Genomic DNA, 19743 nt, shown 5'->3' on the forward strand with positions numbered 1-19743 from the left:
ACATTGGAACCAAATGCAAATCCCTCTTTATTTTAGGACATATTAGTTTCTCACAGAAACAGGCAGCAGCAGTCCATTCACTCAAAAGAAAATGATTAAAAATTCAGTTTTCCAGGTTACTCCTCAAAACGCCTCCAAATAGATACATAAATTATTTATAAATATGCAAAAATTACTGCAGAAACACTGAGTGGTGCAGCAATCACAGTAGAATTTCCACTCATAAGAAAAAAGTAGATCCAAATTGTCACAGGGTTGGCTTCTTTGGCGGGAACCGATCTCAGAGCATTTCAGTTTCATTTTAAATAATTTTAGAATAAAGAGAAATGAGCTCTCTATGAAGCCAAGGCTCTTGTCCCTTCCACTGAGCTTGCTGTGAGTAAAGACAGGCTTTCACATCTCAGCCCCTGAGCAAGGTGTAGCACAGCAAATCAGTGGCACAATAAAGTCCTGGGTGGGGGAGTCTCTCCCTCCCCAGGCACAGTCAGTACTGTGTTGCCAGCCCATCTCAGAGGGGAAAGGAGAAACTGCTGCAGAAGACAACTGTCTCAGGAAAGGCTTGCCCTTCTCCCAAGGCCAGTAGCAACATTCTGCATCATACCTACTGCAAAAAGTTGCAGCATTTCTGCTCCCCTTCAAACTGGGTGTTGAGGGAAAAATAATTCCTTTTTCCCATACTATACACTCTGAAATACCTTGGCCCCAGTGGGCCAAGCAATTCCTGAAGCTTTATCAGGCCTAGGCCTGTTCTGTGACATGGGAAGGTGCACGGTGCTTTGTCAGTGGAGGTACTGCACAGACAAGAGACATCCCAGCTGCTACAGCTCAAGACAAGTAGGTGAGGGCTCTGGATTCTGGGTCAGAGAGCAGTGTAGCAAAACCAAGCAGGGCAGTGGAGATGGGGTTACAGCACAAAGATAACTGTCAGCATTTTACAGCTATCATACATGTCATACATACTGTGTCTGGGAATACATGTGTATGTGCACTGCTGTCTATTAAATATTAATTCCTCTTGAGTAGTACTAATCTCTCCCCACCTCAACACCTTGGCTCATGGGCAGATCTGAGCCATTTCAGTGTCTGCTGCTCCTTGCCTTCGGGACGCAGAACGGGCACCTCCAGGTCAGTCATCGGCAGAGATGTCGCACCAGCTGCTCCAGCTGCTCCCGCTGCTGGTAGATGTAGAGCTGGGTGTCCCAGAGAGCGTTCACCAGCACGGCGTCGTTCACCTCGTCCAGCATCACCTCCGTGTGCAGCTGAGGGCTGAGCCTAAGGGCAGCGAGACAGCATCACCAGCTGGGCACAGACACGGAGGCGATCAGGCACGAGCCTGCCAAGCAGGACACTTCCACCAAGCGGCTCCCGCTGCCGGGGTGCTCGCTGGCCCTGGATCTGCCAGGCTCGCAGAGCAGAGGCCTGCTCCCTCCTTCAAGGCCCAGCCACACTCAAGGTGGAGCCACAGTGAAGCAACCGCAGCGCATGAGGGACATGTGCTAAACACAAGCACGTATGACAAGTCTAAAACAGGCTGTGAGAGGCGGAACAGGGCAGGATGCACGTCCCAAAGCACCGTGCAAGACAACACCCCCAAGCCTCCCCTAACTGGCCCAGGCCAGGCGTGCTGGGTGCCTCAGCTCATGTGGAGGGCCAAGACATGCTCCATCACGTCACTGAGGCATGTGCAGGGGGCAGGGGACAGGTCTGGGCAGGCGTGCCACTGGAGGGGATGCCATTTGGGATGACGCACGCCACAGCCAGGTCCGAAGCGAGAGGGATAAAAATAGGTCTGTGCAAGTGAGCGGAAAGGAAGCTCCTACCGGAAATACCGCACATCCGTCATCTCACACCAGGCCCTGGCACGATCCACAGCTGGGCCATCTGCGTCAGTGCACTGCAGGAGAAACAGGCCCGCAGTTTACAGCCTGGCTGCTCTTCCCCTGCCTACAAGAGGCTTCCCTGGCACCACGTCCAACTGCACAAGGCGCAGAGGGAGAGCAAAAAACAGGAGCAAGTGCATCCTGGATGGCACTGCTCGCCACCAAGAGTGGGATGGCTTTTCTTTTTCTTTTCTAACATAAGAACAGTGCTCCTGATGCTTGGGACACAAGAATTGCACCCTACAAACCCTTCATATGTCACAGCACCGAGTGGATTGCCTCAAGGAAACTCCCAGGATGACCTTAATGACAGTCTCCCTGGGATTTCATCTGTATCTGTTCTGTCCAAGCCCTGTACAGCAGAGCCTGTGATTACTGCAGGCTTACTGGGCTATCCTGGGACAGCTTCCCTGGGAGCCCTGAGGTAAAAGACAGGGAAAGCAGAGAGACTCTGGGCATTTTCTCACTTCAGGAATCTAAAAAGGAGATAAAGCAACAGAATTAAGATCATAGTCAGAACTCCAGTTCTGATCTTTCTAGCTTTCATCTATTTAGAGTGTTTTCATGCACAACATTTAACGATGATCTTCCTGAAGCACACAAGTGCATATGCCAACTACACACTCCTAACCACAACTTGCAACTACTGGTTTTTATTAGTGACTCTCCCACTTCTTTAGTATTTACTGATTCCCCCAGTGGGGAAAACAAAGCTTTTCTAAAAAAAAAAAAAAAAAAAAAAGAATTGCTGTTTTCTGAGGCATGTTTTTTTTTTTTTTTTTACCCCAGGTTGCTCATATGATAAGCAATGCTTCCGGGAAAGATATGAGTTTCACAAACTCACACCTGCAAATGTTTCTAAGAGTCACTTGACCACCATCCTGTCCTTAGCTCCTTTCAGCTGCAAGAATATCCCTTGGGGATGAGTGTCCTTTGGGGCACTTGAAACCCCGAAGAATCAGACAGGTCTTCAGGCCTGCTGTGCTCCTGCAATTCTTACATTACCCACTACATCCATGTCAGACCAGTTCCAAGGAAATAGAATTTACTTCCAAAAGGAGGAAGCTGGAACCTGGAAACCTTTTCTCCCTCCATGCAAGCAACCCCAGGGGTCTTTCGCCATCCCCTCCTCCCAGTACTCACACAATCCACCACCATCTTGCCAAGCTCCCTGGCCCCAAAGACGGTCTTTGCCAACTCCCAAGGGTTTGAGGGGCGGAAAACATCCACAGAGCTCACTGGGACCTGAGGAGGCTTCCCTGTCCCCAGGGAGACCACCAATCCCAATTTTCTTACTTCATGCTTCTGACCCTGAGGACAAAGAAAAGATCTGTTTGCAAGGACCAACAATGAAAGTGGAGCATGTCTTTCACAGCAGCTTCCTGGGGAAGCTCTGAAAGCCAAGGCAAAAGGCTCAGCAGCCTTTCCTTCCCTCATCCTCCCCCTAAGTACAGCCTGGTGAGACAGCTGTAACCCACAGGACTTCAACAGTTGCACTGTTCTGTCCCCTCTCCCCTGACCACACCTGAGCCCATGGGATTCCCCCGGAGATGAGTCCTAGGACCAGATGAAACAGCCCAACTCTTCAGTCTTTTGGCAACACACCTCCCCTTTCAGCTACAGGGAGCAATAGCTGCCACTGGTTATTCATCTTTTTGAAGAACTTGCCACACCACAGAAGGCATTCACTCTTCAGCCTTGCAGAGTACTCTACCCCTTGTCTTCTCCATTTATTTTTGGGCAGAAAAAGGTCCTCCAGACCCATGTCAAGGGCCACATGAAACCATCAACTGAATCATCCTTGTTCAAAGTAGCAAGGAGAGGCTGATGATACTGTCTCCCCCTCTCACACCCTTGTCGGAAGAGGCATCTCACCTCCCAGCCACTATTCCCAACACATATCCCCCTCCATACACTCCCTTTTAGGGCACTGCACCTCTAACTAGTTTATCCACTAAGATGCATCCACTCTCAAACCCTCTTCCTCTTCAAGAGGGGGCCAAAAAATTCCAGTAACCAGTCAAGACTAGGATTTGCCTCACCTTTTTGATCAGTGTCTTGTTGTACTCATGGATCTCTGCCATGGCATCAAGGGTGGGGTTGTTGGCCAGCAGCCCTCCATCCAGGAAGCGGCCGATGGGCCGGAAATAAGTGGGAGCCGCACCGCTGCAGCGGGCAGCGCGCCACACGAGCTGCTCTGCAGGGACAGAGAGCAAAAGGCCTCTTGCAGCAACTCTGCTGTGCACAAAAAGTACCCCAGCTCCACCAACGCAAATCAGGATGGCTTGCAATCCCAGGAAACCCTGCCCTACATGGTTGCGCCTCTTTCTCCCAACAGCAGGGCTTCTGCTTGGATGCACAGGATGACTCTGTGGGGCTTTAAAAGATGTTCTCACCACTTTTTACATATCCTGGGTCAAATTCACTCTCTATCCATTTCCTTGCTGCTATTTTGATATTGACCCAGTTGTTTATGTGTGCCAGACAAGGCAGCATGCTGGAGGGGGCTGCACGCCTCGGTTACGTGGCTTTTCCATGTTTTTCTGTGAGAGCCCAGGGAAAGGTACTGACTGTATGCAGGACTCCTCCAGCAGACCCCTTCCTCATGAACCTCACCAGCCAGCCCCTGTTCCTGGTATAAGAGAAGCCAAGGGCAAAGGAGATAGGAGAAATAGGAACCATCACTAGGACCTAGTTACAAGTCAAGACCAGGGCTGAGCCATTGCTGGGACACGCTGATTTTTAGAGCAATAGGAGGAAGAATATGAAATCTGTCTCTGAGGGATGAAACCTCCTCAAACAACCAGCTGGACTTCCATTTACCTTCTGGCCGAGTGAGTGGTTGGAAAGATGCACTTGTCATGTATTCAGTGGAGCGTTTTGTCTCTGGTACAGGGTAATTCCGGAAAAGGTGGAGCTCAGCTGGCTGTCGGTCACACAATGTCCCTGTCACCATAACCCTGGGGAAGCAGACATGAGAGAATAAGAGTAAAATGGAAAAAAAACCCTATGGTTTCAAAAGCCTGCACATCACACTCCCCCAGATCTGCTCTAAGGAGAGGCTGAGCATCCCTGCTGAGACAGGTCTAGAGCACGTGTGGGACAGCATCAACCAGCACAGCCCAAGGCGGGACTTACTTGGGTTTTCGGACATCTGTCATTTTGGTGTTTTCCCCAAATTCCTTCTTCAAGAACTCATCCAGGGGCTCCGACTCGTAGGGCCGAGACCCCCGGAACACCATGTCCTTCATGCGGAAGTACAGGCAGCGCATGTAGTCCATGGACTTTCCTGAGACGAGCAACAGTGTTGGCAGGAGCAGGGGGTGAGAGGAAAGGCACACAGAACAAACAGCACAAGAACAAATCAGTGCAAGGACTTCCCAGGACAAGTGGGAGATGGGAGGCATCACTCCCAATCCAATCCCCTTCCCAAGCTGCCTGTCATCTGCTTGGTTCTCAGCAGCATGACTGGGAAGGATTACAGAGGAAGAGCAAGCTTGGAGCAGCTTCCCGTTACCAGAATGTATCAACCACCTTGCTCTACAGCCTCTGTGGAGAGCACAGGAAGAACAGAACATTGAACTCTGCCATCATGCACTCCCCGAAACCCAGAAAGCTGCTCAAAGCCAGCTGACATGAGAAGTAAGCGCAAAGCCAGGTCTAGGCTTTCCTTTACTAAGGAACATCCCTTCCCTCCTCTGGCAGGCAGAAAAATATCTCAGTTGGGACTCAGAGAGGCGGCTCCCACCACACATCTGCTCCCCCAAGAGGAACACTCGGGCCCACCGGAGCAAGAAGGGACCCATTATGTCCTTACCATGTACAATAGCCAGCGCCAAGATCCCTCCAGTGCTGGTCCCTGCGATCCAGTCAAAAATCTCACGAATGGGACGGCCCGCGGCCTTTTCAATAGCCAGGAGAAGCTGGATGAGCACAAGGCCCCGGATGCCCCCTCCATCCAAGCACAGGAGCCGGTCCTGACTGGAGAGAGACACACACAGATGACTGGGAGCCGTGGGACAGATTACAAATCACAGAACACTCCATGGGAACATGGCCCTGGGGACAGGAAGCTATGCCAGTAAGTAGATTGCTGCAGACAGTGTAATCAGTGAATAAATAAATCCAGAAGTGCCTTCTCAGGTGCAAGACATGTCCAATAAGCCTTGTCAGAGCTGGTGCAACATCCTTTGCTCTTGCATAGCCATCTCTAACCTTTACACCAGAGAGAGAGTCCCCAGTCCCTTACTACACAGTAATGGGTGTTGTGTCATAAATAAAAAAGCAGACAGACCTAAATCCTGCCAGCAGCACCTCAGTGCCAACTCCTCCTCCACTCCACAGCAAGGTGCAGGCACTGCCAAGACAGCGCAGAGGAGCTGAGTGAATGAACATCAGGGCAGTGTGTGGAGACAGGGAAATCACAAAGCCAAAACAGTGTTGGATGCCCAGTGGCACAGGAGAAGGACAGAGCAGGGTTTCACCTTCTGATCTCAGGCTATACTGCAGCTCCAGACAGGACAGGCAGGGATCATTTATGGAAACAGAGACTTCTTAAAAGACGCTGGCAAAAACTGCAATGTTGATGGGCATGAAATAATGTCAGCTCTGAGGATGCCATCCCCATGGGTGCAGGAGGGAGAATTCACACATGGATTTCACCTTCAAGTTGCACAGGAGCCTGGACAGAAGCTGTTCCTCACTTACTTTCTTCTAGCCTCAGTGGGCGTGTCCACAACATCTGGTGCCTTCAGAAACTGTCCAAGCGTTGTGGAAATATACAGAAGGTCCTTGTACCCTAGAGGGCCATGAACATGCAAAATGAAAAAAAAAAAAATTAGAGATCACCAGTGTGATAACCAATAAACATAATAAACACAGAGAGAATATACAACTCCCTTCCCCATCGAAAAAAGGTCCTTGCAGGAGACACAAGCCATCTTACCCACAGCCAACAGGTACCCCCCAAATTTAACTCCACACCAAGGGACAGCAACACCATCCTTTAGAGTGGGCAGCTGGAGATGCACCAGAAAAGACAGGATCTGGAGAAGCAGATGATGTGCATGGAGGGTGAGAGAAGGCAGAGCCCAGCAGCGTGCCCACTACGCAGTTTACTGCAAGCTGTTAAGATAAAACCTAAATCTACTCCTCAAAGTAGCCTAGGCAGAAAAGCTGTGAGGACAGGGTGACTTGTCATTACCCCTCAGCTGGCGTTCACCCAGGCCACCCTGGGTGCGGGGCACCAATCCAGGCTAGGTCAGAAGCCAGCCTGCGAAACCAAAAGAAGAAAGAACAGGGGGAGAGAAGTTACATACTCCTGCCAGCACCCAGGCCAGAAGGTGGCTGTGGACAACAATGAATGCAATGAGGAGTTTCTTCAAGGGCTAGAGTCCATGATAAAAAAGGGTTTTGCTCTGCCAGCGCATCAGAGCTGAAACTGGGCATGGGTTGCCTTCACCAGGGTACAGTGAAAAGAAAGTCCTGGTGTCAGCAGCCAGTGAGATTTGTGGTGACACAGACACACATTCCATGATTGTCCTGTAGCCCCACAGGAGAGCCTCTGCAAAGAATACCTCCAGCCTGAGATGGGAAGTGGTCCACAAGCAGATGTTAGCTGCTTGCATGCTTTTCTCATGACCCTCCAAGTCAACTCCCCCACTGCCTCGTCCACAACCCCTCTTGTTGCCTCTGCCTCAGCTCTGGAGCTCCCTAAAGGCAGAAAGCCCCTCACTTACAACAGATCCATGTGCTTATTCACACAGTCAGGACAGCATAGACCACAAGATTCAACACAATCATATGTCCCAAGGTAGGCTTTTCCTATGCGTAACAAACCCAGTGATCAAGGTTGCTTACCCTCAGGCTTCACCCTTTCCCTCTCTCAGCTGCTGGCCTCCAGGATCTGAATAAGTGACGCTTCTAAATCTCCTTGTGCCCAACACAACACTGGGAGGTCCTCAAGGCAGACCAGCAAGTACCTTCCCTTCTATACATGACCCAGTGCATAAAGTACATGCAGGTAACTAGGTGCCCCCTCTTCCAGAGAGCTGAGGCAATCAGTCTTTCTTTTTACAGAGCTATATTGTGTCAGATCTATAAAACAAATGTTTTGAGAACACGAGTTTAGAATACACGTAACAGGAAAAGCAGAGAAGAGAGATAAGATCCTGCAAAAGGTGAATGAGGACAGAGCCACCACAGAGTCACAAGAAGTGAGAGCTTTGACAGTTCCCAGAGCACAGCCCGTCTGAAGAAGAGGTCTGAGACAGCACTGTGAAGCAAGAAGGGAGAAGAGCGAGGGAGGGCCAGGGAAGGCGTTACCTAAGCTGTTGAGGTTGCTCCGTGAGGAAGGTTGGCCTTCCAGGAAGGAGGCGGCAGATGGTGCCAGGCTTGGGGAGTCAGGGTTGGGTGGTGGGTGGCAGCGTTCGGTCCCTACAGTTTGCAGCAGGTCTAAGAGCACTTTCCGGTTCGCACCTTAGGTGACGAAGGGGGAGTTACAGATCAGAAAGAGAATCAGTGCACGCGCACACCACGGGAGAACGTGCTCCACTGAGTTCACAGCGGGCTAGACCCCCACAAAGCCTCTGGGATGACCTGAGGAAGGGCAAAACACGTCCCAGGTATCTCTCCCCAAACACCAGGCAGCAGGACTTGTACATAGCAGGAGTATCCACTGCTGTGCAGCTTCGAGGGTGTGTGCCACACACTTCTTGCCCTGGAGAACTGCCTGTGTCTGCCTGCGCCTGGGTGGTTCAGCAGTGCTACATCATCTTGTTGTGAGCCTGCAGTGCCTGACATAGTGACCTGAAAAAGGGGGAGGGCGTGCCAGCTTTTCCTCTTGCATCTCTGTGTCACAGAAGAGAAATTCATCAAGGGCTATTAATACAAAGCCTATGCTGCTAGCAAAATAAGTGCCTACTATGTGAGCAACTAGAAGCTGGGAAAGCACGTTGGAGAAGCATCACCTATGCATGGCATGTTTTCACCTCTCCCCAAGACACTGTTTTGGCCCCCAAGGGGAGACAGGATGCTGGGCTCATCCTGTAAGGCTGCTGACATGCTCCCTCACCTTTGCTGCTCCTGGCTGCCAACAGCCCTGGTGTCTCCCCGAAATCATTGGGGATTTCAACATCTCCTCCAAACACGATGATTGCTTTGATCATATCCAGGTGGTCATGCTAGGGAACAAAAGAAAGCTCAGTCAAGAGCCACTTACATGATTTCTCATTCCTTCCTTCCCCTTTTCATCAGCCAAAGCATCCACAAGGGAACACCACTTGAAATAGCCAGAATTTCAAAGGACTCCGTCCCTGTCTCAACTCTTCAAGAAAATCGCCCCTCCTTCCCAGCAGCCTCTGCAGAACACTCACCTTCATGGCCAGGTGCAGCGGGGTGTTGCCATCGTGTCCCCGGGCGTTGGTGTGGGCGCCGTGTGTCAGCAGGACCATGGCGCAGTCCAGGCGGCCCCTCTGCACCGCAATGTGCAGAGCCATGTCAGCCGTGCGGCTGCTCGCGTTCACCTCGGAGCCGTACTCCAGCAGCAGCCGTGTCATCTGCGCCCGAGTGAGCAGAGATCAAGAAGAGAGAAAGCAGTCATGAGGACAAACAGCTGGGCACTCACACCATGCAGGTCTCAAGGCAAGCAAAGCGCGGGAAGAGGAGGGACACTTAGCCTGGATACAGCTGGCTGGCAGATGCCAGCTGAATTGTTCCAAGCACTGGGGCTTCTCTGTCTTTTCCCACAGAACTAGTTGGGGGCTGCACAGTCTGGCTAGAGCTTCTGGATGCTTTGGGGTTCACACAAACTATGATGACTGGCTCAGATCAATGGAGAAAAAAACAGCTCCTACTCAGGCCAGGATCCTTGGAGACTGAAAGGAAAACTTCTGCCTTCTGAGCTTCTCTTTATAAGCCAAGCAAATTTAAGTCTGCTCTGAAACTCCACAGGACACTTCTGAGAGTAAGGAATACTGCAGGAAGGGAAAAGAGCCCTGCTACAGCAATGCCCTCTGCTTGCAACAAGTATCATTCAGGTGCTCCAGCATAGCATATCACCATCCTGCCCGGGTCTGGCAGGACATGGACTTTCACCCACGTGCCACCACTCCGTGCCTACCTCATGCTTCCCCTGCAGTTTCTAAGGCATCGCTCTGTTTGCTCCCAGGAAACTGGCAGGTAATGAGAAGAGAGCTCCCTCCAGGGGCAACGGGAGGGACAGTGCTGCAATTTCCCCAACAAAAGGGAAAAGGGACAAGCTGGCAGTTTCACAGCCATGGATGAAACACTAGGGATGAGCCCACCAGTTTATTTCACTGCAAGGCTCCCCTGCTCTATTCCCTGTGGCAAACAGCACTGACTGGCACAAAGAGAATCAAACACTGGGCTGCTGGCTGGGCTCTGACACTCCCAGGGCTCTGCACGTGCACTTGGAAAGGGACAGGTCAGCCACAGGAGGAATTAACTGGGTGCTGGGGAGCAGCACAGGCCCTCCCCATGGACTGGCTCCATCTACCTCTGCCTTCTTCGCCCAGTGCAGTGGAGTGGCTTCATAGCGTGGGTCCTTGGAGCAAACCTGGCTGGCATCTGCCTCGAGGATGGCCTGGGCACACCTGGGAAAGACAGTGAGATGACAGGATGGATGGCTGCTGTCTTGGCTCAAGACCTCCACTCACATCACCACCTGCCATCTGCCCAGAGGAAAACCAGGAAACCCTGCAGCAGCAGCAGGGTCTCTGCAACACCTGCAAGTTCCTCAGCTGCACTTTTGTTTTGCTCTTCACAGAAATCATGGGCACAACAGGAAGCATACAAGCCAAACAGTGTTGGGAGCAGGAGAACCTCTTCCCAATTACAAGTTGTGGAGCAGCATCTGAGTGCTTCTCTAATACAGGAATATGGCATTTCTGGAAACTCTCCAAACCTGAGAAGCAAAATTCTTCTCCTCTCTTTCCACGGAAACATGGGCATAGAACTATAATAGTCAAATACTTGCTGAAATTAAGAATCTATGTACTTCCCTATGAGTGAAAAACCACACCTGTGGTGAACAGACCAGTATCTGATGCCTAGAAAACAGGGTAAGCAGACTTATGAAATAAGCATGCCCTCTCCACTACCAGCAAACAAACCCTGCACAAGAGATGGAGCCCCAGCGCAACCTCAGTGACCTATGCCCATTTTGGACTTGTGAATGTGTCTCTAATGTTGGGAAGTACTTTTCAAAATGCTTAAAAATCAGCTACCAGCAGCTAGTGTTGCCTTGAAAGCCCTGTTTGTAGAGTTTGGACACTGTGAACATTAAGTATTACAAAGCATATACAAAGGGCATTGAATTTCTCCAAAGAAAGCAGGGAGTAAATATTGTGCCTCTTTTGATTCAGTTCCAGAGTGTGTTATTAAGAGTCAAGAGTATCTCTGCCCTACAGGAGATAGGGAAAACTAGGCTTTGAAATGAAAGCTTATTAGGATCAGAGCACTCAAAGACAGAGGTACAGCAATTAATACTAAGCATCAGTCAATCATCTTCCAACAGCTTGTTCTGAGAAAATGTATTTCACAAATACATCTTTTTAAATCTGTGCCTTTCTCCCGATGTCTGATACTGAATAATGTAATAATTCAAGGAAAAAAAGGTTTTATTCTGAAAGCATTTCTTTCTTTCCCATACCAGTACTTCCCTGTTCTTCTGCCAATGACTACACATGAGACCTGTCCTACTGAGCACAGCCCTGGGCAATGGCTGAGCAAGCACACGGGTCCCCAGACTGGAGGGGAGACTACACCTACCCCTTCTGAGAGAACTTCAGTGCTGTGTGGATGGGGTAGCCCAGCGTGCCCACGACGCTGCAGCTGGCACGGCACTTCAGCAGGGACCGAACCATGTCCTCCTTGCCCAGCTGGCACGCGAGGTGCAGAGCTGTCAGCCCATCATTGCTCAGGTGATCCAGGCCAGTAGTTGGGGTTTTGCCCAGGAGCTGGAAGGAGGAGAAAGCAGATAAATAAATAGACAGACAAACATGGAAGAGCATCATCTCTCTTCCTGAGCTCTGAGGACACACTCTGGAGCACTGGACCCCTCACAATGCTACAGCCTATCCTCTCCATCCCTGCTCCCTGTAAACTGTAGATCTGTTTTGTGCTGACTGGTTTGTTGCACAAAAATACCCCACTGCCACACTGGGGAAGCCCTGGTGCACACATGAGAAGTGGGAATTTAGGTTCTTTTCTTTGGCTTAGCAAGGAATCAATGGAGAAAAGAAACAAACACAAGACAGATCAGACAACAAGCCAAGTTGATGCCACCAGAGAAATAAAGAAGAGGATATCTTTTTAATACAAAGTTCCTAACTGCCCACTCCACAGCATGGCAAGCCCTGATCCTCATCCCTACCTCATCATGCATTAGGAAACTAACACAGACTGGTAGGCAGACGGAGAGGTGTCACAACAGGCATTGGGCAAATGTGGGGGTTGCAGCTGTGGGGAAGTCAGTCTCAGGCTCACACCAAGTCTTGGGGAGCTGACAGACCTCAGGAATCATGTGCAAGGTCACCCACACCCTCATAAACCCCATCACTCTGCCCAGCAGTTCTCAGCCATCAAGAACACCTACAACTTCGGACTGTCTCTGCCTTGAGGCTCTGATCACTGTCCCCCACACAAGGCCACTCAGTTCAAACAGCAGGTCCTGCAGCTCAGGACAGCCCAGGGCAGCTCCGAAACTGTCCTTCAGCTTGTGGGCAGTCTCAACACACACTTCCCTACATCACACTGCCCAAAACCGAACGCCCTGCCCACAGGAGAGAGGGAAGGAGCAGCCATGGGCCTGAGGAAAGGCAGGGTGAAGGCCTGATGCAAATAGCAGTGAAGGAGGCTTTCTGAGGAAACTTGCTTAATGTCCATGTTCTAGTGCAGGGTGGAATCTGCACTCTGATTATGGGAAACAGCACCAGTAAAGATGGATAGAAGAGGCTGAAATCAGGCTCAAGCAAATAACTCAACAGAGGGAACTGACTTTCTCTTCCCCTATCTTCAGCTGTTTTCCCATCCCTCTCCTCACAGCACAGAGAAAACCTCTTCTGGTCCCACCTTCTCCCAGAGCAGAAGTCACTCCCACCTCAATGATCTGGGGGTTGCTCCCTCGCACAGCATAGTGGAAAACAGTCTCCCCGTTCCTGTCAGTGATGTCCACCCGCGCGTGGCACTCCAGCAGCTCCAGCAGGCACTCCATGTCCCCCTTGCGGCACGCCAGGTGCAGCGGGGTGCAGCCATCCACGCTGTCCGTGCTGTTCACGCAGCTGCAAGAGAGGACTCGCCGTGAGGCCCAGGAATGGCCACGGGAGGAGGAGGGCAAGCAGCTGCTCCAGGAGCTGACACAGAGGTACCTTCCACATCTGCCCCATCTGGCGTGAACCATGAGGTTCAGGAAAGCCCGGCCTCTTGCCAGGGAAGGAGCACAGGGAAGGGCCAGCAAGCAGCCCTGCCCCGGACTCTCTCCCTGACATGCTGCTCCTTTTTCTGCCCTCCATATGGGATCAGCTCCTTCTGCTCAAAGGAAGGCAGGAGACAGGTTACAGTCAGCAACCTGGCAATGGTGCTGCCATTTGCCCCCCAGTCCCCTAACTCCTCACCAGTCTCCCCTCAGTAAACTTGTGCTGGTTTTGGCTGGGGTAGAGTTAACTTTCTTCCCAGGGGCTGGTATGGGGCTGTGTTTTGGATTTGTGCTGAACACGGAGCTGACAACACAGAGATGTTTTTGTTATTGCTGAGCAGGGCTTACCCTGAGCCAAGGCCTCTTCTGCTTTCATACTGACCCATGGGTAAGGAGACAGGGTGCAAGGGAGGTTGTGAGGAGACACTGCCAGGACAGGTGACCCCAACTGACCAAAGGGATATTCCAGACCATATGACATCATGCTTACTATATAAAACTGGGGGATGGAGGAGCGGGGGCAGACTTTTGGAGTGATGGTGTTTGTGGTTCCCAAGCCACCACAAGGAGTGATGGGGCCCTGGAGGTGCCTGTACACCTGCCTGCCCATGGGAAGCAGTGATTCAATTCCTTGTTTTACTCTGCTTGTGTGCGTGGCTTTTGCTTTCCCCTTTCATGGGGTTATCTCAACCCACAAGTTTTCTATCCTTTGCCCTTTCAATCCTTTCCCTGCTTCTGCTGGTGGGGGAGTGAGGAGTGGCTGCGTGGGGCTTGGCTGCTGGCTGGGGTTAAATTACAACAGAACTTCACTATGGAAAAAGAGCAAGGGCTTGTGGCCAAAAACTGTTTCCAGACAGTCCTACTGTACCTTCCCTCTCACAGCTTACAAAGTGCGCAACCCCCTCCAAAAAACAGCTCCACAAAGGGTTGCAATAACCTAACCAGTGTCTCTAGCAAGGTACTTCAATCCTTTATCTCAAGCACCAGAGCTCTGGGCTCTGCAGCAGCAGGTTGAAACCCACCAGGCAGCTCCCACAGCGAAGAAGGGATCCTCTAATACAGCCCAGCCTGCCCTCCCAAGCTCCTTGAGCACCGACCCCCTGGAGACCCCCCCACTCCTTGCCTCTGGATGTGGTTGTGCCGGAAGCTCTCCCGGCGGCCAAACTCCACAGCAATATGTGCAGGGGACCAGCTGGGGTAGCTGCGGAGGCAGTCGCTGAGCTGCTGGAGCTCCTCCAGGGACAAGGGCTGGCACGAGCTCTCGTAGAAAGGGCGCAGCTGCCGGGCATATTGCTCAAAGTACACCAGGGCGTCTGCTTCGTTGTCCAGCTGGAAGAGCCTGGAGAAAAGCAAGCACAGGGTTCATCCTGCTCAAAGGAATAACTCCAATCCCGTGTATCTGAGGGAAGCAGCTCTCTTCCAAACAGCAGTGCTGGGAACTTTCACTTCTTTTTCAACTAGTGTCATCCGTGTTCCAAGGGAAGCAGAGAGACTACTTCACTGGAAGTGAGCATCCCCTTTCCTGAACAATGCACGTGCACCTGTAGATGCCCTGAACTATATCACAGCTGCCTGTTGTCACAATGTTTGGACCCTGTCCCGTTTCCACGAGCTGTTTTGACGGCAACTCCTCCACCAGCCCACGCACGGGCCTTCCACCCCTCCCAGCCCACCTGCTGCTTCAACGCAGCACTCCACACCCGCGGCCTCAAGTCAGCCCCTACACCAGCAACGTGGGGTCTTTGGTTTCCCACGCCAGCAGGGACGGCGAAAGGCCTGTCACTCACCGGAACGCGACCTGCGGGCTCTGGGGATTCACCAGCAGGCAGTCCCAGGAGCGAGCGAGGCTGTTCTTGTAGAGGGCCACCCTGCCCTCCTCCCGCAGGCAAGCATGACCGGCGTACTCGGCGGCCGGCACCTCCCTCACGCGGTACGGGTTGGAGAATATCTGCGTGACGCTGCTGAAGGTGTCCAGCAGCCGCCCAAAGAACTGCATCTTCCCAGAGCCTCAGGCGGCTTGTCGCGAGGGAAACGCGGCCACTGGCTCCGCCCGGCCCCAGCCCTTTCCCGCAGCTGTGTGGCCCGGAGCGCCGCCGGGTGACGCCGCGGCGCCGGCAATGGGGGCGAGGGCGCCTCCGGGGATGGCGCCGGGCAAAGCACCACGGGCCCCCAGCGCCCCCCGCGCGCCGCCGACAGCGCGCGCCGCCCGCCAATCGCCGGCACCGCCCCCCGGGACGGGCCAATCAGCGGCGCCGCTTCCGGGGCGGGGCCGCGGGGGGCGGGATTAACGCCGCTCCCGCCGCCTGCCAGGGGAGGCGGGCGGAAGGGCGGGAGGCGCCATCTTTGTGAGGGGCGGGGCGACGAGGATGGGGCAACCCTCCTTAAAGAGGTGGTGGTCCATTTTGGTGCGGCGTTCTGCTCCCGGCAGCGCCGTTCATCGGTCGCGCGCCATCCCTAAACTGGAGTCAGAACCAGCGCTGTTGGAGCGCGGCTGCATTCACACCGCGGTGCGCGCTGGCAGCAGGTGCGAGGGGGGCTGGCACCGTGGGGCGCTTTAAGGGCAGCGGGCGCTTTAAAGGCAGCGGCCGCCCCGCGCGGCAGCGGCGCGGGGGGGCGTGGCGAGGGTGACGTCACCGCATGACTGTGTTTTTATGAATGAAAAGAATCCGCGGGTGAGTAATCGCGGGGAGCGGGGCTGGAGGCGCCGCCCGACGCCCTGACCCGGCAGCGGCCCCGCGGGACCAGCGCAGCCGCCAGGTGAGCGCCGCCCGGAGCGGCCCCTCCGCTCCCGCCTCGCCTGCGCCCCCCGCGCGGCGGCCGCGAGAGGGGGGCGGCGGGGTCCGGCACCGGCTGGAGGCCTCTCTGCCGCCGCCGAGGGCGGGGATCGGGACCGGGACTGGGGCGGGGGGGCCGCCGGCCGGCCGCGCTCGGGGCCGGCCGCTCTTCCCTCCCAATTCCCGGCCACCGCCCTGGAGGGATCCGTCGCCGCTCCTCCGGCTCCGGCGGCGGCGGATCCCCGGCCCGGATTGCATCAGCTTCCAGCCGCCCCGGCTCCACCTTTGCCGCCGCCCCTCTCCAGCCCCTCATTCTTCTCGGGGCGCTCTCGGCCCCGTCCCGGCCCCCCTCGTCCCTCCGAGGGCTCTCCTAACGAGAACGGGGCTCCCCGAGGTGGGGAGAGCTGCTGGGCTGCAGTGTGGGGTGCCGGACCCCTCCTCACTCTCCGAACCCAGGGACGGGGGGGGGGACCGGCCACCGACGAGGGGCAGGCACCGCTTCCGTGACTCTCTCCCCTGGGCTGCTGAATCACGGGGCGCCGCGACCCTTCACCCCCGGAGCCTGGGGACACCCAACCCTTGCGCGGCACCCGTGGTGCTCTCCCGGGCGGTGGGGCGGCACCTCCGCACGGGTCCCGGCCGGGTGACTTCGCCACGCTGTCACTCCGTGGGGCTACTGCTTTTACTTTCCCTTCAGCCTCGGGCGGATCTCGCCTGTGTTTCCTCCCCGCGGGGAAGGCTTGGCTTCCCAGCAGGCGGCTGGGGCATTTCGGGTCCCGTGGGCAGAGCAGCATCCCAACCGTCTCGTGATGGGATGAAGGAGGGCGGGAGGTCCATCCTTGCCCCATTACTATTATTCCTTGCACTCATCATTGCTATTAATATTATTACTATGTACTTTTTTAAAAGGAGTGGGATGAGTCATGCGGCCCGGGGTGGGGGGGATGTGGGCAGCAGGCAGAGGACCAGCAGGGCCGGTGTCCTCTGTTCTGAGGTGAGGGACACGGGGCTGGCAGTAACCGGCTTTTCTCCTGGCTGCTCAGCAGGGCCAGAGTGAGGAAAGGATGGCTGCGGACGGGCTCTCCAGCAAGGCATTGAAGGTGAGCACCAGTGGGAACAGGGACGTGGGAGGCAGGGGGCTGGTTTTGGGGGTCTCAGGCAAGCACGCCTCTCTCCGGCAGGTGAAGCGGGAGCTGGGGGAGAACACTCCACTGCTGTCGGATGAGGAGCTGATGGGGCTGTCAGTGCGGGAACTCAACCACCACCTGCGGGGCCTCTCCAAGGAGGAGGTGGCGAGGCTGAAGCAGCGTCGTCGGACGCTGAAGAACCGGGGTTATGCTGCCAGCTGCCGGGTGAAGCGCGTCTGCCAGAAGGAAGAGCTGCAAAAGCAGAAGATGGAGCTGGAGTGGGAGGTGGACAAGCTGGCCCGGGAGAACGCTGCCATGCGCCTGGAGCTCGACACCCTCCGTGGCAAGTACGAGGCCCTGCAGGGCTTCGCCCGCACTGTGGCCACTCATGGGCACCCTGCCAAGGTGGCTACCGCCAGTGTCATCACCATCGTCAAGTCCGGCACCAACCAGGCCGCCTACTCCTAGTGCTGGCCTCCGTCCTCCGGCAGGACACAGTCCTCCCCGGGGCACCTTCCCCATGAATTGCCTCCCAGCCCTTCCCCAACCTCCTCCCTGTCAGGACCTGTGCCCAAAATCCCCCTTCTCCCATCCCTTGAACTCCAGCTCCCCCAGGCAGGGAGGGCTGCTGCTATGTGGGTGCTGGGGTGGAGGACAGGACCTCACTGGTGGCCCCCACAGCCCCCTCCCCTCTTGGGTGTGCAGACAGGAGAGAGCGAACCCACGCAGGCAGCAGTGGGGAAGCATCCCACAGCTCCAAGCTGGTAGGAAAATGCCAGGTGCCTCTCTTCTGTGAGAGGGCATGGGAGAGCTGAATGTGGGCCAGGCAGTCCCAGGAGCATGTACCAGAGGGAAAAGAGGAGAGAGAGGTTTTGCAGTGTAGTGGAAGAAGGCATGATAGAAGGGTATCAGCGTTGGGCACACAGCCTGGACCACAGCTGTAGCAGGGGGGCAGATGGCAGCATGTCTGAAATCTCTGAGGATGCAGATGGCAAGGGAAGGTTGGCAGGTCAGAGGGGGAGATAAAGTGGCTGCAGGTTGATGCCTGGTAAGGGTGAATGGAATGGGAAAGCACTGTGGCAGCTTGTGGTGCTGGGGGACCCCAGAGGTGACAGTGACTGGGCAGGGGAGAGCTGGGGGACGTGAGTGGGTCAGCCCAGGCTGTTGTCCTCAAAGGGGAGAAGCAGTGGTGCTGTTTTATCTTTTTCTATCACGCACATCCTTCACGCCTCTTCCTGCTGACGGGACACTCAGCTTGGCCGGGTGTCTGAAATCCAGCAGCACCGGCAGGAAGGAAGCGGAGGCAGCTGGAGCAGAGATAAACACTGTTTTGCTCAGCACAGGCCAGCTTGTATGGCCCCACCACCTACAAAGCCCATGGAAAGGTGCTCCTGGCCCTCGAGAGTCAGAGATGCGGAGGCAGAGAGAGGGGTGGAGGTGCAGGAGGTGGGAAGTAGGGGTGGAGAGCATCCCTGCTCCTGGGAGCTGCCTGGCAGGCAGGTAGGCTCCTCCCTTTGGTTTTCCTCCAGCTTGGACACTGGTGTGGGACAACCGGCTCTCGAGCAGGCTGAAAGACTGGAGAAGAGCTGGGTTCGCTAAATACAGGCAGCACAGGGGAGGTAGCAGGAGGCAGACCCAGCTCGGGAGCTGCTGCTGCAGATGATTCCCCTGCCCCTCTGTTCTGCCCCTGCCTGGGTATTGCCACGCCAGCCGCCCTCAGCTGCAGCCTCCATTCTTCCCTGTAGAGGTGCCTGCCACTCCTGGATGGGGCACTGTGGTTGGTATCCCCCACCCCAACTCCTCTTGGGTTTATTTATTGCACGAACATAAGTTATTTTCACGTCCTCTTTGCCATTCCGCCTCTCGGCACAGCCAGGATGTTGGTACAGAGCCGTACTTTATATTTTATATATGCAAATCACATTTTATCTTATACTTATATAGAGCAAAAAAAAAACTTATTTATTTTCTGACTTACAGTATGTGTCCTACCCGACTCCTCTGTATTTTGTAGACTTTACAAATAAAGCAAGTTGTTTTTTTTTTTTCCACAAACATAGAGAGTGTGTTTGGTCATTCTTGAACTTGGGACAGAGCTGTGTCTGAGTGAGACCAGATTTGCAGGCTCTCTCTAGCTTTGCTGCAAGACACGCTCAAGAATGCACCCAAAAAAAATGGGATGGGGGATAGCTCATGGCTTTTTAAGACAAAAACAGATTTATAGTCTCTGAGAGAAAAGGCCTAAAAAAGCATGCTTAATGCTGAATACCACCCCCCCCCCCCACAAAGCACTTGCTTTCAGGAGCAGTTCAGCTGTGCTGAATCAGCTTTTCCTGGGAAAGATAATGCTTTTCACTACAAAAATTGGACCAGGTGCAGAAGAGGCAGGTGCAGTCAGGGCATCTGTGCCAAAAAACTTCCCTGCTGAGTGACCTTACTGCCTTACCTGGAAACAGCAAGGAGGAAAGCAAGGAGCTTCTGCCCATGGATGGCAGGAGAAGGGGAAGAAGTGTGGCAGGGACCTTACT

At 54.1% G+C, this 19743-nt stretch overlaps 2 protein-coding genes across 8 annotated transcripts; one reads left to right on the top strand and one right to left on the bottom strand.

The window, feature by feature from the left end:
* Positions 1-3: 3 nt before the first annotated feature.
* Positions 4-15492, bottom strand: PLA2G6 (phospholipase A2 group VI). 3 transcript variants are annotated; one of them, XM_042050755.1, is made up of 16 exons: positions 15102-15492; positions 14438-14653; positions 13000-13180; positions 11670-11857; positions 10396-10492; positions 9254-9436; positions 8953-9061; positions 8205-8357; positions 6588-6678; positions 5698-5861; positions 5019-5169; positions 4704-4840; positions 3923-4077; positions 3024-3191; positions 1821-1894; positions 4-1272 (listed from the first exon to the last, which is right to left on the bottom strand). In XM_042050755.1, the coding sequence occupies exons 1-16, from the start codon at positions 15308-15310 to the stop codon at positions 1131-1133; spliced, it is 2418 nt and encodes an 805-aa protein (XP_041906689.1). In that variant the 5' UTR covers positions 15311-15492; the 3' UTR covers positions 4-1130. The 3 variants fall into 3 exon arrangements, with proteins under 3 accessions (XP_041906689.1, XP_041906690.1, XP_041906691.1); XM_042050756.1 differs by lacking the exon at positions 8205-8357 and having other exon boundaries at positions 15102-15491; XM_042050757.1 differs by lacking the exons at positions 14438-14653; positions 15102-15492 and adding an exon at positions 13268-13388.
* A 197-nt stretch (positions 15493-15689) lies between these two features.
* MAFF (MAF bZIP transcription factor F) lies at positions 15690-19274 on the top strand. 5 transcript variants are annotated; one of them, XM_042050768.1, is made up of 3 exons: positions 15690-15838; positions 17132-17188; positions 17270-19274. In XM_042050768.1, exons 2-3 carry the CDS (start codon positions 17153-17155, stop codon positions 17681-17683), a joined length of 450 nt encoding a protein of 149 aa, XP_041906702.1. In that variant the 5' UTR covers positions 15690-15838; positions 17132-17152; the 3' UTR covers positions 17684-19274. The 5 variants fall into 5 exon arrangements, with proteins under 5 accessions (XP_041906702.1, XP_041906703.1, XP_041906700.1 ...); XM_042050769.1 differs by having other exon boundaries at positions 17135-17188; XM_042050766.1 differs by lacking the exon at positions 15690-15838 and adding an exon at positions 15950-16071.
* The last annotated feature ends 469 nt before the right edge of the window (positions 19275-19743 follow it).

This window comes from Corvus kubaryi, unplaced genomic scaffold (genome assembly GCF_017639235.1).
Source record: "Corvus kubaryi isolate FWS band 111438036 unplaced genomic scaffold, C.kubaryi_AGA036_p1.0 74, whole genome shotgun sequence".
NCBI classification, from domain to species: Eukaryota; Metazoa; Chordata; class Aves; order Passeriformes; family Corvidae; genus Corvus; species Corvus kubaryi.